General features: G+C 44.6%; 1 protein-coding gene across 2 annotated transcripts in view; it reads left to right on the top strand.

Moving 5' to 3' along the window:
• The first annotated feature begins 7333 nt into the window (after positions 1-7333).
• The window catches only part of pcdh19 (protocadherin 19), a 78899-nt gene continuing 74233 nt past the window's right edge, over positions 7334-11999 (top strand). For both annotated transcript variants that reach the window (XM_053630421.1, XM_053630420.1), the window contains exon 1: positions 7334-10152. In XM_053630421.1, coding sequence (XP_053486396.1) covers positions 8021-10152 — 2132 coding nt within the window. In that variant the 5' untranslated portion in view covers positions 7334-8020. The remainder of the gene's footprint in view (positions 10153-11999) is intronic.

Genomic DNA, 11999 nt, shown 5'->3' with positions numbered 1-11999 from the left:
GGACCAGGATGTATTCATGGCCCAGGGCAGACTTGGGTAGGGGCCCCACGAGATCCATGCCCACTCGCTCAAACGGGACGCCGATAATGGGCAGGGGGATCAGGGGCACCGGCGGGGGCCTCCACGGGGCCGTGCGCTGGCACTGCGGGCACTGTTGGCAAAAGGCCCTGACCTCCGCATCCATCCTGGGCCACACGAAGCGGTCCCGCAGCTTCTCCAGGGTATTTCGGGCCCCCAGGTGGCCGCCGAGTGGATGGGTGTGGGCTAGGTGCAATAAGACGGCCGTCTTGGGTCGGGGCACCACCAGTAGGTCCACCTGCTCCCCGCGGCGGCAGGCCCGTTGGTAGAGGAGCCCCCCTCGGACGAGGAAGTACGATGTGGGGAGCCTCAGGTCTGTACTCTGGTCGACCCCCTCTATCACCCGTACCTGAGCCCAGCAGTGCTTCAGCCGGTCGTCCTCCTTCTGCTCCCGGCCGAACTTCCCCTCTCGGTTACCCTGGGGAAAGACAGACGACAGAGGATTAGTAGCTTGGGGGGTCTTACCTTCCGTGGTGGCCTCTCCGTCGTCCTGGGCCAGGTAGGCCGGCCGGGCCGGGGTCTCCTTCGTACGTCGCCGCAATCTCCGGGGCTCGGCTCTCGGTACCACCAGGAGTCCTGGCCAGTCTCGTCCCAGGAGGAGGGGCACGGGGAGTTCGGGGACGATTCCGACCTGGAGGGTCCAGGTGCTGGCTTCGCCCCGGATCTGGACCTCGGCTGAGGGGACTTCCCGGGTGTCCCCATGGACGCAGGTCACGGTGAGCGTCCCCCTTGGGCGGCGCTCCTCAGGCAGGATGGAGGGCCGGGAGAGGGTCACCGTGCTCCCGGTGTCCAGCAGGGCGGTTACCGGTCTCCCTTCGACCCACACCGTCAAGGAGGGCGCCTCCGGTGGTTGCTGCTGATGGAGGGCGCAGCCTGCCAGCCATGGTTTTGTAAGCAGCCGGGCGGCTTCCCTCTCCGGCTCTGTAGGCATGGGCTCGTCTCGGGGGTGTTCACAAGTGGGCGCCCTCTGGGGGGTTCCTCCAGGTGCGGGGCCGGGTCTGGCGGTCGGACCGGGGGCCCGGGGCACTGGGGGGGGCCGATCGAGGTGCTGCTGCTCCCCGGGGTCGAGCTCCAGGGTGGCCAAGGTTCGCTCCAGGACAGTTAGGAGTTCCTGGGGTGTAGTTGGGGCGTGTGCCCCCACGGCCTGTCTCTCTGCCCGGGGTAGCGCCCTCAGGAAACGGTCGACCGCCACTTTCTCCGCCACCTCCGAGGCGGTATGCCGATCCGGCCGGAGCCAACGTTTGGTGGTCCGGATGAGGGCGTTCATCTGGCAACGTGGTCGGGCCACTGGTCGATAAACCCAGCGATGGAATTCAGTAGCAGCCTGGCCAGGGGTTCGGCCACACCATGCCAGGACTCCCTCCTTCATCGCCAGGTAGTCCGCGGCCTCCTCCGGCTCGAGGGCATAGTAGGCTGTTCGGGCCTCTCCCATGAGCAGTGGACCAAGGGCACGTGGCCAGTCGTCACGGTCCCACCCCTCCCGGCGGGCGATACTCTCGAAGGCTTCGAAGTACGCCTCGAGGTCCTCTTCGGGGCCGAGGGGGGGTAGTAGGCGGCGGGTCTCGCTTCTTGCGTCGGGGAGAGGCACGGAGGCGGCGGGGGTCTCAGTCCTCATGGCGATCAGTGTCTGTGTGGCGACCTGAAGGCTCTCGGCGAGCTGCTGCGTCACAGCGTGCTGCTGGAGGCTTGTCTCCAGCAGGTGTTGCAGGGCGTGGTCCATTTTAGGGGGGTTTTTTTTTGGTATTTATTTATTTTATTTTTTTTCTCTCTCTCATAAATTTTTTTTTTTTTTTTAATTTATTTATTTATTTATTTTTTCTCTCTCTTGTTTTTTTTTTTTCTTTTTTTTTTTTTTTTTAACGTTTGTGGTAGGCGAGTCTGTACTATGCCCGCATCCTCCACCAGTGTGAGGAATTAGCCCGGGGAAGGCGGCGTACAGACCCACAGGAGGCAGAAGAACGTTCACAAACGGTGGTTTATTGGTGTAAGGGTGAAGTGAGTGGGTTGTGAGGGGATGAGTGCGGGGCTTGTGGAGGCGTGACTGCCAGTGTAGCCTACTCGTGGTGGAGGCGGGATTCCCGAGACGGGGGCGAGGGTTTTCCCGGGCCGGCGTCCTCCGTAGGTGGGACTCTCACCACCCGGCGATCTCGTCCGCGCTTGCACCTTTTGTGGGGAGAGAGAGAGAGAGAGAGAGAGAGAGAGAGAGATTAGCGTGGGGCGTGAGGTTACCGTCGTGCTCGGTGATTGCGAGTCTCTATGTCGCTGGAAAACACGCACGGAGTCCGTCTTGTCGCTACGGTCTTCTCTTCTCCCGTACGGCCGGAAGCGCGCCCTTTTATCCTCCTCCGCCGTCGCCTGAGTGGTGGAATTTCTCCGTTGGGTCTGCCAATCGCTGGCCGGCGTTGCATCAGTCCCGCCCCGCCGCGGCGGTCCTTCCGGCTGGCGGAATGTTCGGCACGAAGCTGCCCACGTCGTGCCGGTGCGGCAGTTGGAGAAGGAGCGATTTCCTTCTTGTGTGCGCCGGCTCTCTGCCCGTCACGACAATATATAGTGGTGCTTGAAAGTTTGTGAACCATTTAGAATTTTCTATACATTTTCCAGGTGGCTCAGGTGGTAGAGCGGGGTGTCCACTAACAGGGTAGGTTGGCGGTTCGACTCCCGGCCCACATGACTCCACATGCTGAAGTGTCCTTGGGCAAGACACTAAACCCTAAGTTGCTCCCAATGGCAAGCTAGTGCCTTGCATGGCAACTCTGCTACCATTAGTGTGTGTGTGTGTGTGGTGAATGAGACACAGTATGAACCGCTTTGTTGAACTACTATGGTTAAAAAAAGCGCTATATAAGTGCAGACCATTTACCATATATCTGCATAAATATGACCTACAACATCATCAGATTTTCTCACAAGTCCTAAAAGTAGACAAAGAGAACCCAATTAAACAAATGAGACAAAAATATTATACTTGGTCATTTACATTTACATTTATCCACTTAGCAGACGCTTTTATCCAAAGCGACTTACAAATGAGAAAAATACAAGCAAAACATTTATTTATTAAGGAAAATGATCCAGTATTAAATATCTTTGAGTGACAAAAGTATGCGAACCTCCAGGATTAGCAGTTAATTAGAAGGTGAAATTTTGTTAGTTTGCTGTATCTGGGCCAGGAAGCCTTGCCATCAATGAATAGAACAACGAATTCTGAATTATACCAGCAAATTCTAAAGGAAAATGTAGGGACATCTGTCCATGATCTGAATCGCAAGAGAAAGTGAGTCATGCAGCAAGAGAACAACCCTAAGCCCAACCCTAATCAAAGCCCTGACCTTAATCCAATAGAAATGTTGTGGAAGGACCTGAAGCAAGCAGGTCATGTGAGGAAACCCACCAACATACCAGAGTTGAAGCTGTTCTGTACTGATGAATGGGCTAAAATTCCTCCAAGCCAATGTGCAGGATTGATCAACACATACTGGAAACGTTTAGTTGTAGTTATTGCTGCACAACGGGGCCACATCAGATACTGAAAGCAAAGGTTCACATACTTTTGCCACTCACAGATATGTAATATTGTATCATTTTCCTCAATAAGTAAATTACCAAATATTTTTGTCTCAGTTGCTTAATTGGGTTCTTGGTGTCTACTTTTATAACTGAAAAGCTGATGTTGTTTAGGTCATATTTATGCAGATATATAGAAAATTCTACTTTCAAGCACCACTGTAATTCTTATTAGTTAAAGTGATATTTTTACTAGTGAAAATCACATTTTGCACCAGTTGAACTTTAAATCCCTCATGTGCAAATTATATGGTTACTAGTAAAAATGTCATTAACCCTAGTAAAACATAAATTACAAATTTAATTTTTACTAGTGATAATATCAATTTTACATGTGAACATTATATTTTTACTTGTACAAAACAATTTTACTGGTGATAATTGAATTCTTAATAAAAATGTGCATGCACTAGTGAAATTGGAATTATTACTGGTAAAAATTTATTTTTGATATCAAGAATTGAATGGAAAGGAAATTTTCACATGTGGAAAACAAATTCCTGATATCAAGAAAGCCATGATTAAAAGCTAAAATGGCTTGCCATACATAGTTGTCCCCAAACTCTGTTGGCTTATTAACCACACATCAGCTTTTGTGACTTATAATGAGTGCTTTCTACCTTCTCTTGTTTTTTTTTTGTTTTTTTTACATTATTTTTGCTTCATTTCAAAATACTTCAAAGCATCTATGCATCACCCTGTGTCAACTTTTTTCTAGAGTGTGCTGGTGCAGCGGTCATTTCAGCATGCCCCTCAACACATAGCTGACTTCACTCTGCCTTTGATGGTCATTTCTCTACCATTACAACGAATGGAGGCCCACTAGATTACAACTAGCTCACTCAAATGCAATGTATCACTCAAAATTCCAAGATCAAATCCTACCCAGTATGCCACAGCAGTCACTAAGTAAGCTACAGTGTTGATATTAAAGATAATGAAACTATTGTATAGAAATAAAGAAATATTACAGACTAATTCATTCAACACATATGGAACTTGATTATTAATCAACATGTGATTATTTAATAGTTAATATTACTAAACATACAATTAGGTATTATTTAAGCATAACTTACAGTGATGGAATAAGAGCTCGAATTTCAGTAATTCATAGAAAAGGAGATAAGCTAAGCTTGTCTAGAACAAATCTATTGGGCACATAAAATTCCCGATTTCAGCGGTTTATTGATTTGCTGTATCACATGCTCTATTCTAAACATGAATTATAAAAAGGCTTGAGAAAAATGTTTTGCCCACAGTTTAATCTCACCTCACCATTAAGAATTCATTAATGGGATAAACCAGCAGTCTAGTACACCTTCAGCATTCTCCTTTTTTATTACAAGGCTAAAATCTCATGCTAAACACCATGGAGACTTCAGCCATGGGCAAAGGCATGGTGGTCTGACAGCCTTACTTCAAAAACACTTCACCCTTTTGGTTGAATACAGATGAGCAGAAAGGAAATGCTCAAGGCCAATGAAATGTGTGTTTGGTCATGGTGTAATAATGTGCAAGACTTTATACAGAATCTTGGTAAGCAAACTCAAGAACAATACCTTGACAATCTGTCAACCTGAACAAAGTTATTCTGTTATTCACAAAGAGTTTTGGAATTTTACCCCAGAATAGTCTAGAACCCTTTTTTTTTTTTTTTTTTTGACAAAAGTAGTGCAGGAACCAATAGAGTTAGAATAATTTGTTCATTTGATTTTTTTTTAAGAGAGTGAGACTTGAATATTAAATTATTATTGAGTATTAAATATAATTTCACGTTTCCATCTTGGGAGTAGTATCTTCCCTCAAATTGTGGGACACAGTGTTGTATCTTTGATATTTTTTAGGATTTTGTTGGAGGGATGGAATTTGTTGGAGATAGATTTTAGTATTCCACTATCACACCCACAAGTTCTCTGGTTACTAATGGTTTTAGAATAGATATGATTTGAAAACAACAGGGCAGGATAGAACAGGATACATTTTTTAATCTTAACATAAATTTAATATGATGTGTTGGAGCTATACCTTCCCATAAGCGTATTACCTGCTAGCATACCAAGTAATTGTCAGATGGTACGCAAACAACTTTTATTGTAAATGGTAGTACGAAGCTTTCAACGAAGCCTATATTTTACAAAGCCTACAGCTGTTTAATAACTAGGTGGAATAAATGACTCCGCTAAGTCTCATTCATAGGAAAGAAAGAGCAAAAGGACGCTAGGTGTCACCCTTGTGACTCGAAAGCCACATTTCAGCCTCCAACTCACTTTTCTGCGTCATAGTATAGGTTCTGCTTCATTGTGTATGAGGGAAGAAGGGGGATAAACTGTGGCGACAGTAACTCAAAAATAATCAGACACCAACAATCGCTTTAACAATCTTAGATCTTACAAATATATTCGATCTAGCAAATATAAGCACAAATGTTTAATTTACATATATGTGAAATAGGTTGCACTGCAGCCAAATATATCTTCCCGTCGTTCTTCACCGGTCTCTGCATATAAACTAATGCTGCAAACACGAAGCCAGCGTCAGAATAGCAGTAGACGAAGCAATGCAAAGAAAATGTTTAGATAAAGGAAAATCATTTTGAAAAAAATCCCAAAGTCTAAATCACCGGGTACAAGACAGACAGACAGACAAATAAATAGACAGAATCCCAACAGTCGTATGGAGGTCACGTGTTTGTACGCGCAGATGGAGGAGACAAACAAACGCCACACGAGGCATCCCTGGGGGCAAAAATGCATCTGTAGGAGAACCGCATTTTCTTTTCAATCCTTAACAACATCACAAATATCTACCACAATATAGATATATTTTATGCTTTCGGATTGTATAACCTATTATATACGTTTACTTCAAGATGGACCACGTAGCCCAACCTGCTGCCTGTAGGCTATTTTCTTTTAGCGCGCTTGCATTTATGTGCTTGTTGCCGCAACCGAATAGTTTTCAGAATCCTAAAATGTACTAATATTAATATCAACTATCAAAATGTACTAATATTAATACCAATAACCATGCTTTTACCCATAACGGCTACAACCACATAATATTTAACAATCGAAAGAAAACAGTTTCAACAGGCATGTAGCTGAGATTCCTCAATTGACCATTGGTTCAAATGACTGGACTAATACGAAAACGAAAGGTTTTTAACGTTTAACATTGTTGTATGAATTACATTTAGAATTAGTTTCGTGTAGCCGTGAGAGATATTAAGCCACTCCGCTGTCTCTCCAGTAATATCCACTTCGCCGTGCTGGAGCAGGATCTTGGCCTGGTTTCAGTGCGATGTTTGGCCGCGCCCACTCGTCAATGTAAGCTGATTGGCTGAGGGTCCTGCGGGTCCTGAGAGTGGCGCGCGCTGGGCTCCGTGTTCACTAGTGAACATTGGGGGTGCGTGTAGTGATCTGCAGATACAGTCTCGTTCGGAACTAACCAGCCTCGTCCACATACTGGATTTATTATATATTTAATAATAATTTTTTTTTTCCAAAGTAGCTACACGGACTACCACATACTCAGAGTCAACACTGAACTTACTGATAAGTAGTTACGTTAAATACGGATTTCCTCCCGTGACTGGACTAAAGGCTGCTAATACGGCCCTTCAACCCCCCCCCCCCCCCCGAAGAAATTTGCTGCGAAAAATCCGCCAGTCGCTTAAGGCTGAAGCGCCCGCAGCTGGCTCCTTTAGGAATACTGGAGTGCCGTGAATCTACCTTGGACAGTTACCACTGATTCGTGCATGATTATCGTCATTACCAGCATTATCTTTTCTGTTCTTGTTTCTTTGTCCGACCGATTTTTTTTCGTTACTCTCCATCTGGATTCTTCACCGGTTCAATGGATTTGGGCTTCGACATAGAGGCCAATCATGGATACGAGGTGATGCGTTCGGACTGGAACGTTTAAAATTACTTCTGTACGACACATAGCCTAATTTGTACGCCTGTCTATCGCCGTGGCGACTGTTGTTTCTCATTGTCACAAAATGGTCAGCTCGCGCTCGCTTTCTGTGATGCGATATTGTATTTGATGTGCGCAAATGCAGTTAATTTTTATGCACGTATTGTTCTCGTTCACAACAGCCTATTTTCGCATTCCTGCAGTGCTCAAAGATATTTTTTTCGATGACGTAAAAAATGGCCAGCAAGAAAAGAGCGACTGAGTTGTCCCTCACTCTCAGCAATTCCAATGGAATCAGTTAGGCTTTTTTAAGGCCGTGTTTCAGACATCGTTTTTACAGACCTATACATATATATATATATAAACAAAATGTCCGTCATGCCGTTCCTGGCTGTAACCTAGTCGGCAAATAAGTGAGAAGAGGAGGGCGTCAACAGGTTTCCATCGCTATAAGGACATGGATTTCGTGCAAGTGATTCTGTGCTTTATGGCGTGCTGGAGCGGCGCAGGAGCAGTTTTCAATCTGAAATACACAGTGGAGGAAGAATTGCGCGCGGGAACGAAAATCGCCAATGTCACTGCGGACGCGAAAGTGGCTGGATTCGCGCTCGGGAATCGGCAGCCTTTTTTGCGAGTAATCTCCAATTCCGAACCGCGATGGGTAAACCTAAGCCCGGCAGGACTGCTCCTCACTAAGCAGAAAATCGATCGCGACGCTGTTTGCCGGCAGATGCCGAAGTGCACCATTTCTCTGGAGGTAATGTCCAACTCGATGGAGATATGCGTGATTAAAATCGAGATCCTGGACGTGAACGATAACGCGCCCCGATTCCCCACCAGCCATATCGACATCGAGATCTCGGAAAACGCCGCTCCAGGCACGCGGTTTCCCCTAGAGGGCGCAAGCGATCCGGACTCGGGAAGCAATGGCGTTCAGACTTACTCCATCACCCCCAACGATATTTTCGGCCTGGAGATCAAGACCAGGGGAGACGGATCTAAAATAGCCGAGCTCATAGTAGAAAAAACTCTGGACAGGGAAACACAGTCTCATTATACGTTTGAAATCACGGCCGAGGATGGAGGAGAACCACCAGAGACTGGGAGTGTACAACTTAACATCAAAGTAATTGACTCCAATGATAATAATCCTGTGTTTGATGAGCCCGTTTACACCGTTAATGTGATGGAAAATTCTCCTATAAATACATTAGTAATAGACTTGAATGCCACTGATCCAGATGAAGGAATAAACGGTGAGGTTGTATACTCATTTATTAATTTTGTGTCCAACCTGACTAAACAAATGTTCAAAATTGATCCCAAAACTGGCGTCATAAGTGTAAATGGAATTTTAGACCATGAAGAACTGCGTGTGCATGAAATAGATGTTCAAGCCAAAGATCTGGGTCCAAATTCCATTCCAGCTCACTGCAAAGTGATTGTCAATGTAATAGACGTCAATGACAATTCACCAGAAATTAAGCTTTTGTCTGAAAACAGTGAGATGGTAGATGTCAGTGAGAATGCACCTCTTGGATATGTCATCGCACTGGTGAGAGTTTCAGACAATGATTCAGGTGCAAACGGGAAAGTGCAGTGCAGACTGCAGGGCAACGTGCCTTTCAGACTCAATGAGTTTGAGAGCTTCTCCACCTTACTTGTTGATGGCCGACTAGACAGGGAGCAGAGAGATATGTACAATCTTACTATCTTGGCTGAGGATAGTGGTTATCCCCCACTGAGAAGTTCAAAATCTTTTGCAGTTAAAGTAACAGATGAAAATGACAACCCCCCTTATTTCACAAAGCCACATTACCAAGCAATGGTGTTAGAAAATAATGTCCCAGGTGCATTCCTGCTTGCAGTGTCTGCTAGAGATCCTGACCTGGGAATGAATGGCACAGTGTCTTATGAAATCATCAAATCAGAAGTTCGAGGAATGTCAGTGGAGTCATATGTTACTGTAAACTCAAATGGAGAAATTTATGGGGTCAGGGCTTTTAATCATGAAGACACACGGACATTTGAATTTAAGGTCTCTGCCAAAGATGGGGGAGATCCTTCATTAACAAGTAATGCCACTGTGCGAATTGTTGTTCTGGATGTAAATGACAATACACCTGTGATGACGACCCCACCACTCGTTAATGGCACTGCGGAGATTTCCATCCCTAAAAATGCTGGTGTTGGTTATTTGGTTACTCAAATCAAGGCTGATGACTATGATGAGGGAGAAAATGGAAGACTGACATATTCCATCTCAGAGGGAGACATGGCATACTTTGAAATTGACCAGATTAATGGTGAGGTGCGGACCACAAAAATGTTTGGAGAAAACGCCAAACCGTCCTATCAAATCACCGTTGTGGCCCATGACCATGGCCAGACATCTTTATCTGCTTCTGCGTACATCATTATCTACCTCTCTCCGGACCTTGACACACAGGAGCAGATTGGATCAGTAAACCTGTCCCTCATCTTCATCATCGCTCTGGGATCCATTGCTGCTATTTTGTTTGTCACAATGATCTTTGTAGCCGTGAAGTGCAAAAGGGATAACAAGGAAATTCGCACATACAACTGCAGGTATCTTAGCTATTTTTGAAACAGCTCCTTTTGCTTTAATAACACAGCATCATCCCTGTTGTTACTGAGTGATTTTCTTGGTGAACTGTGCATGTGATATATGTTCAAGTAGGATCTAATGCATGTTTGAGTTTTAGTTTAACTTGACAGTGGCAGTGTAATTTTCTGTGGTTTTGTGGGCCTGTGACAAGACCTTACTGGAATGTGGCCAAGCAGTATTGCAAATCTAAAGGGTCCAAGTCGAATTAAGCTTGCAAGTCAGGGTTACGTAGCTTCATATATCTACTCTATTTTAATAGTGATTGATTCAGTTTTAATTTTAGGTACAGGTACATCTTTTGAACATAAATAATCTTATAAATGGCATTACATGTGCTAAATACTATTCCAACTTGTAAATGATCAATGTAGAACGATGCTTGTTTCTTATACCGAAAGATTTCCAGAAACCAATTTCCAGAAAATGAACAGAGTGGTGAGAATTAAGTGAATATTATCCAGTGATTTGCACAGCCCTCATTTATTAACTGGGTGCATAAATCGATAGATTTTTATAAAGATGATGCCATAATACACCATACAGTGCCCTCCACTAATATTGGCACCTTTGGTTAATATGAGCTGTGAAAAATTGTCTTTATTGTTTAAAATTTTGATCTTTTGTGCAAACAAATTATCAAAAATGCTCTGCTCTCATGGATATCAAGCAATTGCAAACACAACACAGGTTTATAAAAAATATTTTAGTTAAATATAGGTGTGTAACAATTATTGTCACTCCTATGAATTCATATGAGAAAAATATATTTGAAGTATATTCCCATTGATATTTTACATTTTTTAGTACACCTGGGTGACTAGGAACAGGAAATTGTTCAACCATTCACATGGGCATAAATATGAGGTTACACATAGGCCAAATTCCCTTGGTCATTCATAATAATGGTTAAGACCAAGAAATATAGCTGTGATGTGCAGCATAAGGTTGTTGAGCTTCACAAAATGGGAAGTGGCTATAAGAAAATAGCACAAGCATTGAAAATGACCATTTCCACCATCAGGGCAATAATTAAGAAGTTCCAGTTAACTGGAAATGTCAACCTGGAATTGGACGTGTGTCTATATCGTCTCAACGCACTGTGAAGAGGATGGTTCAAGTGGCCAAAAAATCTCCAAGGTTCACAGCTGGAGAATTGCAGTTAGTTGTGTCTTGGGGTCAGAAAATCTCCAAAACTACAATCCGAAGTCACCTACATCACCACAAGTTGTTGTGGCAATTTTATTTTGGCAATAAACACCAGAGGTGGTTTGACGCACACAGAGGGGTAGCCATATGGAAATGTACCTCATGCCCATGGGTAAATATGGTTGTGGCTCTGTAATGTTTTGGGGCTGTTTTTCTGCTAGAGGACCTGACATTTTGTTAGGATACATGGCATCATGGACTCAAATATCAACAGATATTAAATGAAAACCTGACTGCCTCTGTCGGAAAGCTTAAAATGGTCTGTGGTTGGATCTTCCAGCAGGACAATTATCCAAAACATACATCAAAATCAACACAAAAATGGTTTACTGACCACAAAATCAAGGTTCTGCCATGACTATCCCAGTCCCCTGACTTGAAACCCATAGAAAACCTGTGGGGTGAACTGAAGAGGAGAGTCTACCTGCATGGACCTTTGAAGGATCTGGAAATATTCTGTATGGAGGAATTGTCTCAGATCCCTTGCCATGTATTCTCCACCCTCATCAGGCATTATAGGAGATGACTCTGAGCAGTTATCTTGGCAAATGGAGGTAGCACAAATTATTGACTAAAAGGGTGCCAATAATTGTTGTACACC

Source organism: Ictalurus furcatus, chromosome 8 (assembly GCF_023375685.1).
Source record: "Ictalurus furcatus strain D&B chromosome 8, Billie_1.0, whole genome shotgun sequence".
Taxonomy (NCBI): Eukaryota; Metazoa; Chordata; class Actinopteri; order Siluriformes; family Ictaluridae; genus Ictalurus; species Ictalurus furcatus.
This window is presented reverse-complemented; position numbering and strand designations above follow the sequence as displayed.